Source organism: Orycteropus afer, unplaced genomic scaffold (assembly GCF_000298275.1).
Source record: "Orycteropus afer afer isolate SDZICR_OR568_19922 unplaced genomic scaffold, OryAfe1.0 scaffold00001, whole genome shotgun sequence".
Lineage (NCBI taxonomy): Eukaryota > Metazoa > Chordata > Mammalia > Tubulidentata > Orycteropodidae > Orycteropus > Orycteropus afer.
The window spans coordinates 20,189,560-20,211,378 of NW_006921588.1; the positions used below are offsets into that span (position 1 = coordinate 20,189,560).

The 21,819-nt window shown below is 38.6% G+C and overlaps 2 protein-coding genes across 2 annotated transcripts in view; one reads left to right on the forward strand and one right to left on the reverse strand.

Annotated features, from left to right (window-relative positions):
* The first annotated feature begins 2,290 nt into the window (after positions 1 to 2,290).
* On the forward strand, positions 2,291 to 11,492 carry FKBP7 (FKBP prolyl isomerase 7). Its single transcript, XM_007937127.2, has 4 exons — positions 2,291 to 2,499; positions 3,480 to 3,631; positions 10,220 to 10,353; positions 11,331 to 11,492. Exons 1-4 carry the CDS (start codon positions 2,291 to 2,293, stop codon positions 11,490 to 11,492), a joined length of 657 nt encoding a protein of 218 aa, XP_007935318.1.
* Positions 11,493 to 16,041: 4,549 nt separating this feature from the next.
* Positions 16,042 to 21,819, reverse strand: part of PJVK (pejvakin) — an 11,905-nt gene continuing 6,127 nt past the window's right edge. Inside the window, exons 5-6 of the mRNA XM_007937231.2 lie at positions 16,547 to 16,645; positions 16,042 to 16,334 (exon numbers count right to left, since the gene is read on the reverse strand). Of these exons, the coding sequence (XP_007935422.2) occupies positions 16,042 to 16,334; positions 16,547 to 16,645 (392 nt within the window). The remainder of the gene's footprint in view (positions 16,335 to 16,546; positions 16,646 to 21,819) is intronic.

The following is a 21,819-nucleotide window of genomic DNA, read 5'->3' on the forward strand; positions in this document are numbered from 1 at the left end:
GGAAACCCAAGGAGGGGTCACTATGAGTCGGGGCGACTCGACGGCAAATAACAACAACAACTTGGAAGTGATAGTCATCATATTTAATTTACAATGATTTTTCAGACTTAGGGCGTTTTGCAAGCTAGGCCTTCAGGTTTAGGGTAAAAAGTCTTTGGATATTCCCTTTCAAATAAGGTGAATTGTTAGATGGACAGATGCAAATGTGATAAGTCAAATATGTTGTTGTTATGTGCCCTTAAGTCGGACTTGACTCATAGTCTCTCCTTGGGTTTCTGAGGCAGCATCATTACAGAAGTAGATTGCCCCATCTTCCTTCCGAGGAGTGGCTAGTGGGTTTGAACCGCCAGCCTTCTGGTTAGCAGTCAAGTGCCTTAGGCACCATGCTACCAGAGCTCCTAGTCAAATATAGTTAAATGTTAATAGAATCTAGATTGTGGGTTTACTGGCCTTCAACCAGCCCCAGGGTCTTCTACCTAGAAACCTTACTTAACTGGTGGCATTTTCCAAATCTGCATCTTCCTGAGACTTCATCATAAATCCTGGCACCCATTGCAAATAAAAGAAAGGACTTCTGGCCCAATCATCAACTTCCAAAAACCAAACCCGCTGTCATTCAGTAGATTCCCACTCATAGCCACTCCTAGCAACCCCATTCGGTTTCTAAGGCCGTAAATCTTTATGTAGTAGATTGCCCCATCTTCCTTTCGCAGAATGACTGGTGAGTTTGACTGCTAATCTTGTGGTTAGCAGAACTTGTTCCCCTTAAAATGATCCACCTTTTCCTTTTGCCCCAACTAATTTCCTCAAAGTTTCTTATATCAAAATCTTTGGTATCTCCCATTGAATGCCAGGCTTCCTTGCTGCAGCAAATTGGTTTACTCTCAGATAAAATCTGTTAAATTTATGGCTCCAGAATCTATCATTTAACAACTGTGAACAACTTTCAACTTTTCTGTATGTTTGAAAATTTCCCAGACTAAAATTTGGAGGAGAGGACTATTAGTTGTGTGATTGGACTAAAACACCCCAATGCTGTAATTGCCATGTTTCCTGGTCTATGTAAGGTGGATAATTAGCAACATGCCCGGCCCTATTGTTGTTAGGTCCCAGTGTGTGAATTTCGACTCATAGCGACCTCTTGTTGCAGAGTAGAACTGCCCCATAGTGTTTTCTAGGCTGTAAAACGTACGGGAGCAGATTGCCAGGTCTTTCTACCGCATTGCTGCTGATGGGTTCTAACTGACCTTTTGGTTAGCAACTGACTTGTGACACCAGGGTAGGCCCTCAAATCAAGAACAGGTCTGAGCAAGTGGAAAAAAGAAATGCAAACCAGCAGCAAGTGTGGAATCATCAAGGCGGCTGGTGGGAAACACCTTTTACAAGGCCAGGGAGCAAAGGCTGTTGGGTATTTATTCTCATCCTGATGACTCTCAGACTGTTTGATGCTCAGTGTGTAACCGCTTATACAAGCCTCTGACCCCTAGAAAGGCCTTCAAGGACATCCCAGAAGCTCTAAGAAAGCTACCACAAACCTATTTCTTATTCTCTTCATGGGGAGTATCTCCCGATGGTGGTGGTGGTATATGCCATGGAGTCCGACTCAACTCATAACGACCCCTCCTTGGGTTTCCGAGGCGGTATCAGTACGGAAGTAGATTGCCCAACCTTCCTTCTGAGGAGTGGTAGGTGGGTTTGAACCGCCAGCCTTCTGGTTAGCAGTCAAGTGCCTTAGGTACTACGCTACCAGAGCTCTTTGTCTCCCCCATACCCTATAGTTTTCTAGGAACCTTAGAAGCCTTTCCCGCTCAGAAACATCACTCTAACCGCATCAGGTTGTTTATTTTCCGTAGAACCACGGATAAAGGCCTCGGATGACACACCTCGAAGAGTCACAGATGATCGCCCCCGCTGACACACCTCGTCTTTGCTAGTTTCATTTTAGGAAACCTAAGGAAACTGGCTGTAAAATACGCGGACCTAGCGACCAGAAAAGTGCAAAAACGCAGGGCTGCTTTAGAGTCTAAAGAGTCCAGGGCCAGGATCCAGTACCCAAGAGAGGATCCTCTAGGAAACACCGGCTCCGCCTCCCTCGGAAGCGAATTCAGAAGCTGAGCGTGTGGCTGGAGGCGGGGTCGGGGCGGGGCCACGGGTGCGCCCTAGTCCTGGCTCTTTGTGACGTAAGACAATGCCTGCCACGCGTCGGAATTCCGCAGGAGGGACCACTACAGAGTGCGAGTGGCACCCCAGTCGGAGCTCGGCGTACGTGTCTAGGCCAACTCCGGGAGCCATGCATTTCTTATTCAGCTTAGTCTTTGTTTTTCACGTTTGGGGCTTTTTTACCATTATGGGACAAAAGATAGCTGAGGGCATAGACGAAGTGAAAATAGAAGTTTTGCATCGTCCAGAAAACTGCTCTAAAACAAGCAAGAAGGGCGACCTGCTAAATGCCCATTACGATGGCTACTTGGCCAAAGACGGCGTGAAATTCTACTGCAGGTAGGAAATGTTACGAACTGCTCCCGAGGCCAGTTGATGCACGAATTTAGCCTCCCTCAGTCAAGCAGAAGCCTAACGTAAATACTTGCTGTGGGTCTTGCTTTGTTAAGAGTTGAGCCTTTTATTCCTAGGAAGAGATAAGTAGTTACTTAACTGAATATCACTTTTAAACTTATTTAAACTTAATTAAAATGTTGAGCCAGGACATTTTCAGCATCCACACATACCCCCAACCACCACCGCTGCTTACTACGCTTGGGATTTATAAAACTCAATCAAAATACTGCCTGTAGCGATGCTTACTTATGACAGCAGTGGCTTTCCCTGGTGGCTTCTCCTGTGTGCTCCTGCCTGCCCTCATATACCTACCACTGCCTAGTCTGACTTGGTTTATCCTTCAAAATTGCTGCCTCACTATCTGTGCTGTGATCTATGAAAAGAGGATTGGGGAAAGTTCTTCATAGAGAACTTTAGTACGAAAAAATAAAATTTTAAATTACTATTAAAATGACTTTAGAATTCATTTTGAATTAAACTATTCCATCATTTTTAATCTGTTAGTGTTATGCGCCGTCGAGTCGGACCAACTCATAGCGACCCCTCCTTGGTTTTCCGAGACGGTATCACTACAGAAGTAGATTGCCCAACCTTCCTTCCCAGAGGTTAAATGGTTTGTACAAGCTGTGCAACTAGGTAGTTAAAAAGTTAACTGTTGAATAATTTTTGTAAAGATGACAGTAAAAAAGATGAGAAAACTGCTGATGACTAGCATTGGGCACATCATACCTATTACTGGCTATTATAAGGGGTGTTTGAGCCAAATTCCCCATAGGGAGTTCAGAATGAGTGTCAATATGAGAAAACAGATGGTTAGGGAGGACTCCAAATTTAAGTTATAAATACATGCCCAGCTCTGTTTTAAAATTTGATTTCATTTGTCTTGAAATCATTTTACCAAGGTATTATTTTTTTTATTACAGCCGAACACAAAATGAAGGCCACCCCAAATGGTTTGTTCTTGGTGTTGGGCAAGTAATAAAAGGATTAGACATTGCTATGATGGATATGTGTCCTGGAGAGAAACGAAAAGTAATTATACCGCCTTCATTTGCATACGGAAAGGAAGGCTACGGTAAGGTGTTTTAATATTTATTTCTCTTTTTTATTCTATTTAAAAATAAATCCTAAAGGAAATCATCACAGAAGTGTAGGGTCCAACGAAGTTACCTTTATCAAGTTTTTACCAGTGGCCTTCAAGTCGATCCCCCCTATGGTGACCCGGTATGTGTCAGAGGAGAAATGTGCTCCACATGGTCCCAGTGGCTGAATTTTCAGAAGACCACCAAGACCTGCTTCCGAATTGCCTCTGGGTGGACTCAAAGCACCAACCTTTCAGTTAGCGGCAAGCGTGTTAGCCATTTGTAACACCCAGGTATTCCGTATCTAGTTTAGCCCCCTCTTTTTACATATAAAATAATTAGCATCATGGAATCCAGATCTCTGGCCAGAGTTCTTTCTCTCACATAGGGCAGCACTCATAAAAAAAAAAAAAAAAACATATATTCTGTAAGCTCTACCTTAGGCACTTTTGTTTTTAGTATATGTTATATTATTAACTATTACATAAATGTACATAGCACATCTGTCCAGTAAGCAGTGCCAAACCCACAGCCTTTGAATTGACTCCAACTCATAGCGACCTGACATAGAAATACCCCATAGGGTTTCCAAGGCTGTACATCTTTACAGAAGCCAATTGCCACATCTTTCTCCTGCAGAGTGGCTACTGGGTTCAACTACCACCCTTTCAGTTAGAAGCTGAATGCTTAACCCTTGTGCCACCAGCGCTCCTCTGTGAGGATTGCAGCCTTGTAAACCCTATGTGGCAGTTCTACTCTTGTCTTAAAAGGCCACTATAGAGTAGATATGGGTCAGAATCAACTTGATGGCAATGGGTTACAGGTACAGTAAAAAGAACTGAAAACCTAAAAGCAGCTGATAAATGGGAAAATGTTTGCAACTCACAAAGACTTACAAACCAGTGATGGAAAATAACCTATCACTAGATACAGGCAAGGAGCTCTGGTTGCATAGTGCCTAAGGCACTTGACTGCTAACCAGAAGGCTGACGGTTCAAACCCACCAGCCACTCCTCAGAAGGAAGGTCGGGCAATCCTACTTCCGTAGTGATATTGCCTCGAAAACCCAAGGAGGGGTCGCTATGAGTCGGGGCTGACTCGGCGGCATACAACAACAACAACAATAGATACAGGCAAAGTTCATAAGTAAGTGTTTCACTGACAAAAAATATACAAATGGCCTTTAAATATATGAGAATTCCTAATTTCATCCAAAATTAAAGAAAGAGAAATGAAAATAAAAATGAGACACCATTTTCTACCCATCATTTTATCAAAAATAAAAAAGTTGATTACATATCACGTAGGCAAATGCATGGAAAAGCCAGCAGACTCAGCTTTACAGTTACAAATTTATTCAACTTCTTCAGCAATTTATATTAGCTGTGTCTTAGCTCAAGGTTCACAACACTGTTGTGGGATACATTGACATACCCACACATAAGTTTTTAATGAATCACTGAATTTTAATCCTGAAAGAGCCTTGAAGCCCATCTATATCCACATCTTCATTTTACACATAAGGCAACTGAGGTCCAGAAAAGTTAAATGTGTTCACTGGAATATAGTCAGATGCTAGCCTACCTGCATTATAGTAGTTTAGGTTAGATCATTTTTAAAGCTGCTGTTTAACAACCACCTGATTAAATAAGCTGTTTTAAGTTATTACTAAGACCTAACATCAGTTATAACTTTATTTTAGGTCATACTTGAAGTCTTTCCTCTGTGCAACATCCTTACCTCATGTCACAGAGCACCCCTGCATGTCTTGAAATGCATGTGACTTTTTAGTGCTTTAATTAACTCTTCATGCGGTATGTATAGATTCTTTACATTAACACCTGCTGCTTTGATCTACTTTTTATATACTTTTTTGCAAGAAAAAAATAAATTAGCAATATTTTCTGTGTTTACAGTAGAATTCTTCAGAAACATTTTTTTCTTAAGAAATTTGAATTTGTGTTCTGCAATGAGAAGCTGTTTTTCTGTCATAATGAGATCGTAACTGGACAGAATAGGAATTAATATTATAAAAATAATCACTGAATTACAATCTCTGGTTCTTTTACCATAAGGTCATGTATGTTGGGCATTAGGTTGAACTTTCATATTAACCTCATGACGCATGGATAGATTTTTCTATGTCCTAGCTTTTTGGAGATTATTGATCCATCTCTCCTTTTGGCTGTAGCTACAAGCTCTTTTCTCTTTGAATTATAAATCTGTTAATAAGAATTTTCTACTTTTTCATTAAAGAAATTGCTGTTTTCTTCAAAGGACAAACAGCCATTTTAAATACAAACAATATGGGCCATTCATTCAACAAATATTTGAGGCATTTGATTGCTAACCAGAAGGCTGGTGGTTCAAACCCACCAGCCACTCCTCGGAAGGAAGGTTGGGCAATCTACTTCTGTAGTGATAACGCCTCAGAAACCCAAGGAGGGGTCGCTATGAGTCAGGTTTGCCTCGATGGCAGTGAGTTAACATAGTGCCTAAGGCATTTGACTGCTAACCAGAAGGCTGGCAGTTCAAACTCACCAGCCACTCCTCCGAAGGAAGGTTGGGCAATCTATTTCCGTAGTGATACTGCCTCAGAAGCCCAAGGAGGGGTCACTATGAGTCGGATCTGACTTAATGACAGTGCTTTGGTTTGTAATGGACCAGGCACTATGTGAGACCCTAGGAATAGTGACCCAAGCTCCAAACTTTAAGCTGTGCATCAGTATTTCAAATGCCAACAGTGTCACTCGTGGTGGATAGTGTTCAGCAGGGCTTCCAGACTAAGACAGAAATCAGATGATGTATTGCATTGGGTATTGCATTGGGCAAATCCACAGCAAAAGACTTCTTTAAAATTTTTAAGAGCAGAGATGTCACTTTGCAGACTAAGGTGTGCCTGACCCAAGCCATGGTGTTTTCAGTCACCTCATGCATGTAAGAGCTGGACACTGCGTAAAGAAGACAGCAGAAGAAGTGATGCATTTATATTGTGGTGTTGGTGAAGAATATTGAATGTACCATGGACTGCTAGAAGAACGAACAAATCTGTCTTTGAGGAAGTATAGTTGGAATGCTCCTTAGAAGCGAGGATGACAAGACTTTGCCTCTCATACTTTGGACATATTATCAGGAGGGACCAGTCCCTGGAGAAGGACTTGGTAATAGAGGGTCAGCAACAAAGAGGAAGACCCTCAATGAGTTGGACTGACACAGTGGCTGCAACAGTGGGTTCAAGCATAGCAACAATTGTGAGGATGGTGCAGGATGAGACAGAGTTTCGTTCTGTTGTACACAAGGTTGCTATAAGTCACTCACTTGACAGCACCTAACAATAAAGAATTCCAATCCACCCATGGACAGCTGATCTTCGACAGAGGGTCAAAGTCCATTAAATGAGGAAGAAATAGTCTCTTTAATAAATGGTGGTGGCAAAGCTGGATATACATTTGTAGAAAAATGAAACAGTGTTCATACCTCATACCATACATAAAAAGTAACTCAAAATAAATCAAAAACTTAAATGCAAAACTTAAAACCATAAAGTTTATGGAAGAAAACATAGAGACAAACATAGGGACCCTAATATATAACTATCAAACATAACTAAAAATAAAAAAACACAAACTGAACAACTGGGACCTCCTAAAAATTAAATACTTATGCTCATCAAAAGACTTCACCAAAAGAGTAAAAGGAGAACCCACAGACTGGGAAAAAATTGGGGGTATATCTGACATATCTGACAAGGGTCTAATCTCTAAAGAAAACTTCAACACTTCAACAACAAAAAGACAATCTACTTAAAAAATGGCAAAGGACATGAACAGACAAGAAGACATTCAGGCTGCTAACATACATGAGAAAATGCCTGCAATCATTAGCCGTTAGAGATGCAATTCAAAACTACAATGAGATATCATCTCAATTGGCCAATAATGGCACTGATCTAAAGAACAGAACAATAAATGCTGGCGAGGCTATGGAGAAATTAGAACTCATATGCTACAAAATGGTACAACCACTATGGAAGGCAGTCTAGCACTTCCTTAAAAAGCTAGAAATAGAAATACCATATGATCCAGCAATTCCATTCCTATGTATATATCCTAGAGAAATAAGAGCTGTGACGCAAACGGATATAAGCACACACGTTTATCACAGCATTATGCACAATTAGCGAAAAGACGCAAACAATCTAAATGTCCATCAACGAATGAATGGGTAAACGGTGGTACATATATAGAGTGGAATACTAAGTGACAATATAGAATGATGATGAATCCATGAAACATCTGACAACATGCATGAATCTGGAAGACATTATGCTGAATGAAATAAGTCAATCACAAAAGGAAAAATACTGTACAAGACCATTATTATAAAATCAAAAGATTTACACACAGAAAAAAAAAACATTCTTTGATGGTTACTAGGAATGGGAGGGGTACAAAGGGAGCAACTACTAACCAGATAAGTACACAAGTGTTAATTATGGTAAAGGGAAAGGCAATACACAGTATGAAGGAAGTCAGCACACTGTGACCAGTGTAAAGGAAGATGATGAAAGGTAAGCATGCAAGGAGCTCTGGTGGTGTAGTGCCTAAGACATTTAACTGCTAACCAGAAGGTTAGTTGTTCAAACCCACCAGCCACTCCATGGAAGGAAGATAGGGCAATCTACTTCCATAGAGATTTACCACCTACGAAACCCAGTGGGAGTCACTATGAGTCAGAATTGACTCAATGGCAATGAGTTTGGCTTTTGGTTTTATGGTAAATGCTATAACGTACACATCCTGCAACAACATTAATAATAATTTTTGAGTAGATACATGTTGTTGATGTTGTTACATGCCGTCAAGTCAGCCCTGACTCATAGCGACCCCTCCTTGGGTTTCCGAGGCAGTATCACTACAGAAGTAGGATCGCCCAACCTTCCTTCCGAGGAGTGGCTGGTGGGTTTGAACCGCCAGCCTTCTGGTTAGCAGTCAAGTGCCTTAGCCACTATGCTACCAGAGCTCCCGAGTAGATACATAGGTAAATATATATGCTAAATAGAGAGGGATGTTGTATGGGAGTACACCTGTGTACATATAGGCATGGTTGTGGATATTTCTACATATTTGTAAATACTGCATGTGTACTCATATATATAACAGAGCACAGTAGAGGACACAATTATAGAAACTACTTAGACATCTGGACTGAACTACCGGACTTGAAGGCTAAGAACATCTAGGTCACAGGGTACATCTAGGTCAATTGGCAAGATAACGTTCTACATGTTAGACTGCTGAGTAGCTTCTGGGGTCTTAAAAGGTTGCGAATGGCCATCTAAGAAGCAACTATCGGTCTCCTCCTGCCTGGAGCAAAGGAGAATGAAGAAAATGGGAGAATCAGAGAAGCAATTAGTCCAAAGAACTAATAGCCCACATGAACCACAGCTTCCAGAACTAGATGGTACCCAGCTACCACTACCATCCATGCTGACTGGGACCACAGGAGATGTTCCCAATTAGAATGGGTAAAAATACAGAACAAAATTCAAATTGAAAAAAAAAGACCAGAATTACTGGTCTGAAAGTACCAGACAATTGGTACTTTCTGGAGGAACTGAGACAATTGCCCTAAGCAACTTGAAACTCAAGACCTTCTGGAGACTACCTCTCAGCCAGATAATACACCAAACCAAATCCACTGCCATCGAGTTGATTCCAACTCATAGTAACCCCAATTGGGTTTCCAGGGGGTCTCTATGAGTCAGGTCTGACTTGACAGTACATAACAACAACAACAACAAATCTTTACGGAAGTAGATTGCCCAGTCTTCTTTCCATTGAGTGGCTGGTGGGTTTGAACCACCAACCTTCTGGTTAACAGTCACATGCTTTAGGCACTGTGCTACCAGACCTCCTTCAGCCAGATAATAGGCATATAAAGTGAATAATAACACCTGTGAAGAATATGCTCCTTAGAAAAATTAGCTATATAAGATCAAAGGGCAGCATTTGCCCAAAACCAAAGATAAGGCAGGGAGGGACAGAGAAACTGGATCAATGGAAACAGGGAACCCAGGGAAGAAATGGGAAGAGTGCTGACACATTGTGGGGACTGCAACAAATGGCACAGAACAATTTGTGTATGAATTATTGCTATGTAAACTTTGACCTAGTGACCAATAAAATATTCAGAAAAAAAAAAAAGAATTTGAAGGACAAATACATTGATTTATGCTTCCAAATACCTATATTGTCAGAGAGATTACTGATCTATACTTTGAAATTTTTCTATCCATGCATTTCTTCTCTAAATCACCTCTCTCGTTAAATTCCTATATAAAATGATAGAGTAGTATTAACAAACACTACATGATTTATATTTTAATTTAATCAAAAATAGTGGTCCTCTGGGTCCTTTTTAAACTTGTGGTTTAAAAGCATATGGAAAGAATATTTCTAAAAATTACTTGAAAATAGTTGTTATAAATGTAATATAATCAATACTATTATGGCTATTTGTAAATAAATAACTGAAAATTGTTTTCATGTAAATAAAACTGTTATAATTTACGCTCTTAGTGGAAGGCAAGATTCCTCCTGATGCAACACTGATTTTTGAGATTGAACTTTACGCTGTGACCAAAGGACCACGGAGCATTGAAACATTTAAGCAAATAGACGTGGACAGTGACAGGCAACTCTCTAAAGACGAGGTAATTCCACTTTCATTGTGTACAGCCTAATTTTTTCATCATAATTTAAATACATCTATGATATAACTAAGGAGCCTTGGTGGTGCAGGTGGTAAATGCTTGGCTTCTAACTGATAGGGCAGTAGTTAGAGCCCATGAGCCATTCTGGGAGAAAAATGTGGTAGTCTGTTTCCGTGAAGATTACAGCTGTGGATACCCTATAGGGCAGTTCTGCTCTGTGCTATGGGGTTGCTATGAACTGGAATCAATTTGACAGCAGTGGGTTTGGTTTTTGGTTTATGTTTTAACTACTACTTTTTTAGTTTTAGCTAGTATGGGCACTGATCACTTTGCTTTTATAGAGTTGGTTACTAAAAAAATGTAAGCCCTGAGAAGAAAATGTGCTTTTCAAATATAAAACCTATAAATAGATCATTCCTGTTCAATCACCTTTCTCCCTGGAAAAAAAAAAAATACCAGTTGCCATCATGTCACTTCCAACTCAGGGTGACCCCATATGCGTCAGGGTGAGGTGTGCTCTGTAAGTTTTTCAGTGGCTGATTTGGGGGAAGAAGATTGCCAGACTGTTCTTCTGAGGCGTTCTGGGTAGACTTGAACCTCCTACCCTTTGGTTAGCAGCCCTGTGTGTTACCCATTTGCACACCACCCAGGGGCTCCCTTCTAAGGAATACCCATCATGAAAGTTTCGGGCCAATGCTTGTCCTATTGAAGCCTCATGCCTTACTTAAGTCCCACTGAGTACATTTTGAAAATGGAGCACTCATCACCAGTCAGCTCAGGGAAATTAATTTGAAGACCTTTTACTTTTCAGAAAATTGCTTCAAAGGTTAAAAAATAAAACTTGAAATAGATTTATAAAATTTTGTATCACTGTAAGAAATCTTGGACATGGGTTTCATTATATAAACATTCCTCAAAGTTATTAAAAATTTATTATAGTATCTTTTTATTAAATATGTGGTATTTTGCCTCTATAGATAAATCATTACTTGGAAAAGGAATTTGAAAAAGATGAGAAGCCACATGACAAGTCCTATCAGAATGCAGTTTTAGAAGATATTTTCAAGAAGAATGACCATGATGGTGATGGCTTCATTTCTTCCAAGGAATACAATGTATATCAGCATGATGAGCTATAGCATATTTGTATTTCTACATTTTCTTAGCTACATATTGTACTTTTATAAATAAAACAAAGTAACTTTTCTCCAAGTTTAATATTTTCCCCCCATCAAATTTATTTTGATCCCCATCAATGCATGTAATTTTAGTACAATAAATGTGAGGCTAATTTTTCAAACTTAACTTTCCAGAAAGTGGTAGTGATTGTTTACTAGTCCTTTATTCTGTGGACACAAATTGCAGCATCTTGAAATACCCCATTGACCTCTGTGTGGGCAATTTTCCCTCAGGATGTAGGCATGCATATGCGTCAAAATCTGCAAGTTCTCTAACCTTAAGAGCAAGTATAAATATGGAAGTATGCATTTTTAGTGTTTTAAATGTTAACATGCCCCATTTAAAAAATGTATTTATTAAGGACCCAAGAATGATCATTTCACATGTTTATTTCATGAGGAGCCCTGATTATACAGTGGTTAAGGGCTCGGTGGCTAACTGAAAGATTGGCAGTTCAAACTCACCAGTTTCTCCACAGAAAAAAGATGGCAGCCTGCTTCCATAATGATTTACAGTCATGGCAGTGGCAGCAAACACTAATCTATGGGTAAATGAATAGACAGGTGAGAAGAGCAGGTGTGGGTAAGTGAACAGGAATATACCCATGGATAGGTTTTTTTTTTTTTTTTTATGGATAGATTTGGCTGATGGTATTCTTAACATATGTGTTTGTGCTACAAAAATATCCATATACATTATAGAACTAACGAGACAAGGTTGAAGTAGCTTCTCAGTGACAACCAAGCACCTTGAGGGAGAGAGTCATGGGCCTGTGGGCTTGGGACCATGGCCTTGGGGGACAAAGCCCAACTGGCACAATGTAGTACATAAAAATCTTGTTCTACTTCCTACTGTAGTGAGTAGCAACTGAGTTCTTAAAAGCTTTCAAGCAGCCATCTAAGATGCAACTATTGGTCTCCCCTCATCTGGAGCAAAGAAGAGTGAAGAAAATCAAAGTCATAATGGAAACAATTAGTCCAAATGTATGATGGGCCACACGAGGATCTCAACCTTAATGACCCTAAGACCAGAAGAACTAGATGGTGCCCAGCTACCAATGCCAACCACTCTGAAAGGGATCAAAATTGGAGATCCTGTATAGAATGGGAGGAATAATGTGGAGCAATATTTGAAAACAAAAACGACCAGAATTACTAGTTGGATAGAGACTAGTGGAAACCCTGAGACTATGGCCCTGGGTTGTCCTTTGGGCCTGGAACTGAACTCAATCCCGCAGATTAGCTCTCAGCCAAACAGTAGAAAGGCCTGCAAGCAGAACACCTACCCCAAAGAGATGCACCCACCTGCCCCAGGGAGATGCATCCCTTAGATCAATCAACCATGGGACTTCAGAAGGGCAGCATTTGCATAGAGGAAAAGCTGGACAGACAGGAATGCATAAATAAGAAGGACACGGCGAGGGGGTGGTTGAAGGGAGGAGATGGGAGGAGAGCTTTTTATTGTTGGAATTGTAATCAGAGCCATGAAACCATAAACTGATGAGAGTAAAACAAAACTGCTTGGTAATTTGCACCCAAATCACCAAAATAAATAAATAAATAGATATTTACCAATAATTTGAAAAAAGAGAGCAACAACAACAAAAAAAAAGATTGACAGCTTTGGAAACCAGTGGGGCAGCTTTACCCTACCATACTGGGTCACTTTGAGTCTTATTGATTTGACAGCAATGGGTTTTTGCAGGATATACAGTTCGTAACATTACTAATAATGGGAGCTCTGGTGGCGTAGTGCCTAAGGCATTTTACTGCTAACCAGAAGGCTAGGGGTTCAAACCCACCAGCCACTCCTCAGAAGGAAGATCAGGCAATCTTCTTCTGTAGTGATAACTGCCTCAGAAACCCAGGGTGGGGTCGCTATCCTGCAAAAGCCCATTGCTGTCAGATCAATGAGACTCAAAGCAACCCTACATAGCAGGGTAGAGATACCCACTGGTTTCCAAGGCTGTCAATCTTTTCTTTTTTCCCCCCTTTTCTTTTTATCAAATTGTTGGTAACATTACTAATAATAGGATATAAAAATCATAGAATTGAAAAGTCTCTTAATAATGCATGCAGGAAGATAGTTGTGTATCCCTGTCCCCCAGAGAACCTCAACACTGTCTCTGTACTTTGGATGCAAGCCTCTGCCCTTGGATATTTGTTCTATTTGGAAATGCTTAATGATATTTGAGCAGACCGAAGACTTTATGCCTCTATCTTACAAAATCTCTACTGTTATTCTTCAAACATCATTATAAATGCACTACTCCTCTTGTAGGTCTTTGTAAGATACCTACCACTCCTGAATTTTTGCCATGATTGTTTTAAACTGATGCTATGGAATGTCTTAGTTTTCAGATCCCTTATCTAGATATCTCCTTCTTATGTCACTTCATTTCACAACACTCTTGTCATTAATAATGAATGATCATTACAAACTGCTATGCTGTCATTGCATTTTGACAAATGTGTAAAATTTATTTTGCTACAAATGAGGGTAAACTACCGTGGCAATTTTGTGTTCTGGTCAAATCATGACATATTCTGACTTGTTGAGAATAGGAGATAATAGATGCTGCAAAAGTTCAAGTTGATGCCAAAGAAAGGTACATATTTGTCAGAGTAGGAAAGATTTTGCCTACTGAATATGAAGGAAAGTATGCTCAGATAGCAATAAATAATCTGATTTTATAGATCACTGTAATAAATAATTTTAAACTCAGCTGAATTTAAAACTAGTAAAGTTTTTTCTGTTTTCTGAAATTTGCTCTTTCCAAGCCATTGTTCATCTCTCAACCACTTTAGATATGCTGTCAGAACCTCTGTTCATACTGTAGGGGTAACACAAAAACCACCAGGTTAGTAGATATTATGTATGCATGACTCAGAATTTTACACTTCATAAAACAAAACCCTATTACTATCTTTCCTCCTAATATTTATTAATTCTATACCCTAATTTAGGAGCTCTGGTAGCATATTGCCTAAGGCACTTGACTGCTAACCAGAAGGCTGGTGGCTCAAACCCACCAGCCACTCCTCGGAAGGAAGGTTGGGCAATCTACTTCCGTAGTTATACTACCTCGGAAACCCAAGGAGGGGTCACTATGAGTAGGGTCCGACTAGATGGCATAACAATAACAACATACCCCAATTTTGTAACATCTCACTTGCTCAGTCAACTCTTTCATCCCTTTACTTCCTTTAGAAAAATCTGCCCAGTTGAAATAAACTAAGTTGATAGAAACACAATATTTTTATATTTTGATTTGGAAACTGCCACCTTCTTAATATTAAAAGTTCACTAACAGCTTTTTGATCTATATACTCATAATTGCATCAATACTCTGTCCAAAAGAAAACAAAAATACCATAAAAGAAAATGTACATGGAAATTGCTCTGTAGTATAAACTTTATAATTCTAAACTTTCTTTCCCATTGTTTTTCATACAAAGTACATTGAAACATGTTTTTGAAATTATGAATGTTAAATGAATAGGGAGAAGATTTACTCTAAAACAATTCATATTTAGGTAATCGAATTAAAATTGAAAAATAGATTTTCAACCATTCTATATACATATTCATACAAGTGTTTTGTACCTGCTTTATGATTTTTATGATTGCTTTATGTCTTTACATACATATACATAGTACTGTGTCCTATAACTATACATGTTGAGTTTTAGAATTTCAGCATTATTTTTACAATTATTTTTGGTTTTGTGTATGAAATATTTGGTTGTCCTAAAGAGTAGATAAAAAGGATCTTTCAGAACAAAATATATTAACGTTTTAAACATTTTCAAAGAAGAAAAGGAGTGGACATATCCTATCTGCCTTAACTTTAAAATGACAATAGTGAGTTTTATGGAGACAACTAGAGACATGTACATCACAGAATGGCGGCCCATCACTACTATCAGTCACCCCATAAACTGTGTACACAAAACCCCATGCTGAGCTCAGTGTGCTTTTAATTTGACACTGCAATTAAACATTTAGGATTACATTAAATTATTAACACATTTTTCTCGTTTTACCAAAGGGCAAAAGTTAAAGCACCATAATATCATTACCTGTGCACTCAAGTCATCTTTAAATGTTGGATTAAAGACTGATTAAAAAGAAAGCTGATGGTGTGGAACATGATGTACATAATTGTTGTCAGTGAACTATACCTGTGAAGATTGCTGAAATGGCAAATGTTTTGTTACAAATTTAATTATCACAATAAAGAACAAAAATTGATATTCAGAAAAAATTGTCTTGTGGAAGAAATAGTTATCTAAAATGATAAACATCCCAAAAAATTGTTTCTAAAGTGACTTGCAAACTTTATGAAGTAACATCTATATTGGAAAATTTGTATGTAAAACTTTTTTTTTAATAGTAAACATTATTACACAATTTGCCACAATTCATTAAAGCAAACTTAGATAATTTTGGAAAGGTCTATGGCACAACTGCACCTAAAACACCAGCAAGGAATATTCATTTGTCATTTTATTTCATTCTCTTGTGCCAAATATCGAAACAAGGAACTGCATGAAGTCTCACATACTTCTGTCCATCGACAGAACACTGAAAACAACCATAAACAGTCTCCCTTTTATAGCTCCCCATTCCACAGAGTATACAAGGGCCTTTTGGAATGTTGTGATTGAGTAAATTGACTCGGATGTGAGTGCCTTCTTTGAGTGAAATATCAGTCATACTAAGAGGTTTGTCATAGAAGTCAGAAACAAGATCATCCAAGTAAAGCTGTGAGCGAGAAATGGCATCCATTACTCTTCTATCTAAAAGGATAAAAACAGAGAAATGTGTTAGAAGTCAAAATAAAAAATATTTATTCACTTCACTTCCAAATATGTGAGTCTCAACCACTCAATGATGAAATTATTTGGCTTTAAGTTGAAATTCTTCCTTAAGAAACAGGATTACTGAATAAATAACCGCATGTGTAAATCCAAGAAGAAAAAATACATTCAAAATACTTCAACTGACATACTTCTTTCAAATAGGATATTTCTCAATCTGTAGAGTAGTGCAAATGTTGCTCTTTCTTCCCTTTCAAATCCTCCTTTTGACACTGAAGTGACACAAAGGTCTAAAAAAAAAAAAACAAAAAAAAATCATTATAACTTGAGCTCCTATTTTATTGAAGTTTTAGTTGTGGGTGATAAGTCCTGGTACATGCCATTCATTGAAACTTTTGAAGTTACATGTTAACATATTTTTAAAAAGTAATACTCACATGTTACACAATATAGAGAGTACCAAAAGGAGATGGACATAGTAAGTTAAAGTCACTGAATTGTACATATAAGAATAATTGAATGACTAATGTGTTCTTACATATATTTTATTGTAATAAAACTTTTAAAAGGGGGAATACAGTTACAAGTCTCTCCCATCTTGCCCCAGCCTCAGTCTTCTACCTCAAAGGCAGCTACTGTTAACAATTTCTATATTTTCTTCCAGAAATACTCCATGCATTTTACAAGCATGAAGGAGAATGCATGTATGTAATCATATACTTTGGATATGTTAGCAGAAAGGACCAGTCCCTAAAGAAGAAAATCATGATTGGTAAAGTAGAGGGTCAATGAAAAAGAAAAAACTCTCAACGGGATGGATTGACATAGTGGCTGCAACAATGGACTCAAACATAGCAATGATTGTGAGATGACATGGGACCAGGTAGTGTTTCGTTCTGGTGTACATAGGGTTGATAGGAATTGGAATCAATTCAACGGCACCTAACAACAATAACAACGAATATATGTGAGGTCCCTGGGTGGCTCAAATGGTTTGCTCTTAGCTATTATCCTAAAGGTTGGCAATTGGAACCCACCCAGTGCCATCACAGAATAAAGGCCCGACCATCTGCTTCCATAAAGATTACAGCCAAGAAAATCCTGTAGAGCAGTTCTATTCAAACACATGTGGTCACCATGAATTGAAGTTGAGCATAATAGGTTTGGTTCGGTATGTATAATATACCAATTATATATATATACCAAAATGTGTATAAAATTCTTTAGACCCTAATCAAAAACCAAAACTCTCTGCCATCAAGTTGATTTCGACTCATAGCAACCCCTCCTTGAGTTTCTGAGGTGGTATCACTACAGAAGTAGATTGCCCAACCTTCCTTCTGAGGAGTAATTGGTGGCTTTGAACCTCCAGCCTTCTGGTTAGCATATACTATCCCACACCAAGAGGCAGGAAGCAGGGGAAGAGCCAAGAATGAGACAGAGCCAAGGGCGCCAGGTAAGGCGAGGGAGACAGGCCTCACCCAAGAGACAAGAAGGGGTGGAGGGAAAGCCAAGTATGACAGAGCCATGAGATCCAGGTAAGGGAAGGGCAGAGATGTTTCGAACAGCTAAGGGAGACAAACTTGTCTGTCAGTTTCCCGTATTGTGGTGGTTTGTGTGTTACTGTGAGGCTGGAGGCTATGCCTATATATCTATATATATCTATATATCTATATATATATATAGGAGCTCTGGTAGCATAGTGGCTAAGGCACTTGACTGCTAACCAGAAGGTTGGTGGTTCAAACCCACCAGCCACTCCTCGGAAGGAAGGTTGGGCAATCCTACTTCCATAGTGATACTGCCTCAGAGACCCAAGGAGGGGTCGCTATGAGTCGGGGCCGACTCAACGGCACATAACATAACATAACATGTTATATATATATAAATAATATATATTACACTTTCGTATATATACTGTTAGGTGCTGCTGAGTTAGTTCCAAATAATAGTGACCCTATGTACAACAGAATGAAACGCTGCTTGGTCCTGTGCTATCCTCTCAGTCACTGCTAGGTTTGAGCCTACTGTTGTAACCGCTGTGTCAGTTCATCTCATTGAGAGTCTTCCTCTTTTTAGCTGACCCTCTGCTTCACAAAGCATGATGTTATACATGTATGTATTATATATCTATGTAAATATATATATACACACGCACACAGATACACACACTCAAGCATATATGTGTATAACATATATGTGTATATATTTATAAATACACACATAAATATACACATGTATATATGTATGTATATAACATATGTATATAATCAATTGACATTCCCCCATACAATCAATATAATTATAAAAACCTACATCTAAAGCATTTCCAATATGGTTTACTTAGCAGATAGTTTTGTTCTGTTTCTGAATTCCCTATTTCTTCACACAGAATTGCAGAAACAAAAACAGGTCTAAAAATGTTTGCAAATTACCATAGCTAGGGGGCTCCCTTGCCTGGTCTTTGGGCTACATTTGGACTTGTGCTGATTGGTCTCCTAACAAAGTTGTACCTTTGGCACTGGGTGGCAGAAAAAAAAAATCTGTAAGTATATAACCCAAATACCGCAATCTATGTATACTGCAGCTTACTATACTAGCCCTCTTTGCCAGAAGTAAGCTGAGAGAGTTCATAAAGTAATTGTGCTTATATTTTAAAAATGGCACTAAATAAAACTGCACCTGAGAACATTTTATTGATTAAATTGATCATAATTTTTTTAAATAATAAAAACTAATATTAACAAGGATATAGGGAATTGGGCATTCTTATTACTGGTGAAAGTGGAAAGAAGGATAATCATTTCAATAGGTAACTCAGGAACATGAATAAAAAGTCTTTAAAAACCTTCACACCAATGACCTAGCAATTCTAGGAATTCATTATAAGAAATCAGAGACATGCAAAAATTTAAGTGTAAATATGTTCACAATAGATTACTTAAATAATGGAAAATTAGAAATGAAATGTCTAACAATAGAGGAATGATTAGATAATGGTACATCTATAACATGCAACACTATGTTGTTGTTGTTGTTGTTATGTGCCATCGAGTCGGACCCGACTCATAGCGACCCTCCTTGGGTTTCCGAGGCAGTATCACTACAGAAGTAGATTACCCAACCTTCCTTCTGAGGAGTGGCTGGTAGGGTTGAACTGCTAGCCTTCTGGTTAGCAGTCAAGTGCCTTTAGGCACTACGCTACCAGAGCTCCCTCCCTGCAATAGTATGTAGACATTTAAAATAGTATTAAAACAAATAACATAAAAATGCTATGTCATATAATATCCTTCATGTTTGGGGACATATCAAAAATGCTATGTCATATAATATCCTTCATGTTTGGGGACATATCAAAAAAATTAGAGTTAAAGAGTTAACTATACTCCAAAGGGTTAACTGTATTTTTTTTTTTTCTTATCAGAAATGGTGGGATTCTGATGCCACCAGAAATTCCATAGTAATTTTTATTTGTATTTTTAAAAGTTTGCACAACAAATATTCTTTATTTTTGTAATTGTTAGGGGAAAAACTAGAGTTGTTTTGAAGTACATCATCTACATGGTTGGTACCTTTTTAAGACTGATTAGCTCCCATAAAACTTGAACTTTTACATGAGTAATTAGCTCTCAAAATTCTTGAACCTTTTACGAACCACACAATGAAAGTCTATCAAAAATTCATTAAGACATCAAATAAAGAAAATTTTTAATTATTTGACCTTGTTTTTGCGTTGTTGTTAGGTGCTGTTGAGTCAACATATCGTGACCCTGTGTAAACAGAATAAAACACTGCCCTGTCCTGTACCAGCCTCTTGCTATACATGAGCACATCATTGCAGCCACTGTGTCAGTCCATCTTGTTGAGGGCCTTCCCCTTTTTTGTTGACCCTTCACTTTACCAAGCATGATATCCTTCTCCAGAGAATGGTCCCTTCTGACAACATGACCAAAGTAGGTGAGACGAAGTCTGGCCATTATCTCTTCCAAGGAACATTCCAGCTGCACATCTTCCAGGACAGATTTGTTCATTTTTCTGGCAGTCCATGGTACTTTCAGTATTCCTCAACAACACCACAATTCAAAAGCATCAATTCTTCTTCGTTCTTCCTTGTTCACTGTCCAGCTGTCACACACATATAAGGCACTGAAAATACCATGACTTGAGTTAGGCACACCTTAGTTTTCAAAGAGATATTTTTTTTTTTTAATTTATCTTTGCCCTTGAGCACTTCAAAAAGAGGTCTTTTGCAACAGATTTGCCCAGCGCAATGCGTTGTCTAATGTCTTGACTGCTGCTTCTGTTGGTGTTGATTGTGGAACTTAGTAATATGAAATCTTCGACAACTTCAATCTTTTCTCCATTTATTGTGATGCCACTTATTGGTCCAGTTATGAGGATTTTTGTTTTCTTTATGTTGTGGTGTAATCCATACAGCAGACTGAATTCTTTAATCTTCATCAGTAAGTGCTTCAAGTCATCTTCACCTTCAGCAAGCAAAGTTGTGTCGTCTGTGTATTGCAGGTTGTTAATGAGTCTTCCTCCAATTCTGATGCCACATTCTTCTTCAGACAGTCCAGTTTCTCAGATTATCTGCTCAGCATACAGATTGAAGAAGTATGGCGAAGGGACACAAGCCTGACACATTCTCTTCCTGATTTTAAGCCATGTAATATTCACTTGTTCTGTTTGAACGACAGCCTCCTAGTCTATGTACAGGTTCCTGATGAGCACAATCAAATGTTCTGGAATTCTCATTCTTCTCAATGTTATCCATAATTTGTTATTATCCACACAGTCAAATGCTTTTGCACAGTCAATAAAACACAAGCAAACATCTTTCTGGTATTCTTTGCTTTGAGCCAAGATCCATCTGACATCAGCAATGATAGCCCTCATTCCATGTCCTCTTCTGAATCCAGCTTGCAGTTCCGGGAGTTTTTTGTCAATATACTGCTGCTGCACCAGAGAAATTGGCAAAGAACAAGGCTCCAGGAATTGATGGAATACCCACTGAGACCTTTCAACAAACGGATGCCACGCTGGAGATACTCACTCATCTATGACAAGAAATTTGGAAGACAGCTACCAACTGACTGGAAGAGATCCATCTTCCAAAGAGAGGGGATCCCACAGAATACGGAAATTATCAAACAATACTATTAATATCACACGCAAGTAAAATCTTGCTGAAGATAATTCAAAAATGGTTGCAGCAGTATATTGACAGAGAACTTCCAGAAATATTTGACCTTAGATTATCTAAATTATATGTGATGCACACACAATACTACTGCAGGCCAGAACATAGGGATTATAGCCCTTCACAGTTGTTATATGCAATTGGTATATGATTATAAACTCCTCAATTTTGGTTGGTTTTATAAGAATATGAGCAACCTTAGGTAGAATAAAATTTTAATGTAAATATAAATTAAAATAGAAGTAGATAGATTTGTATTTT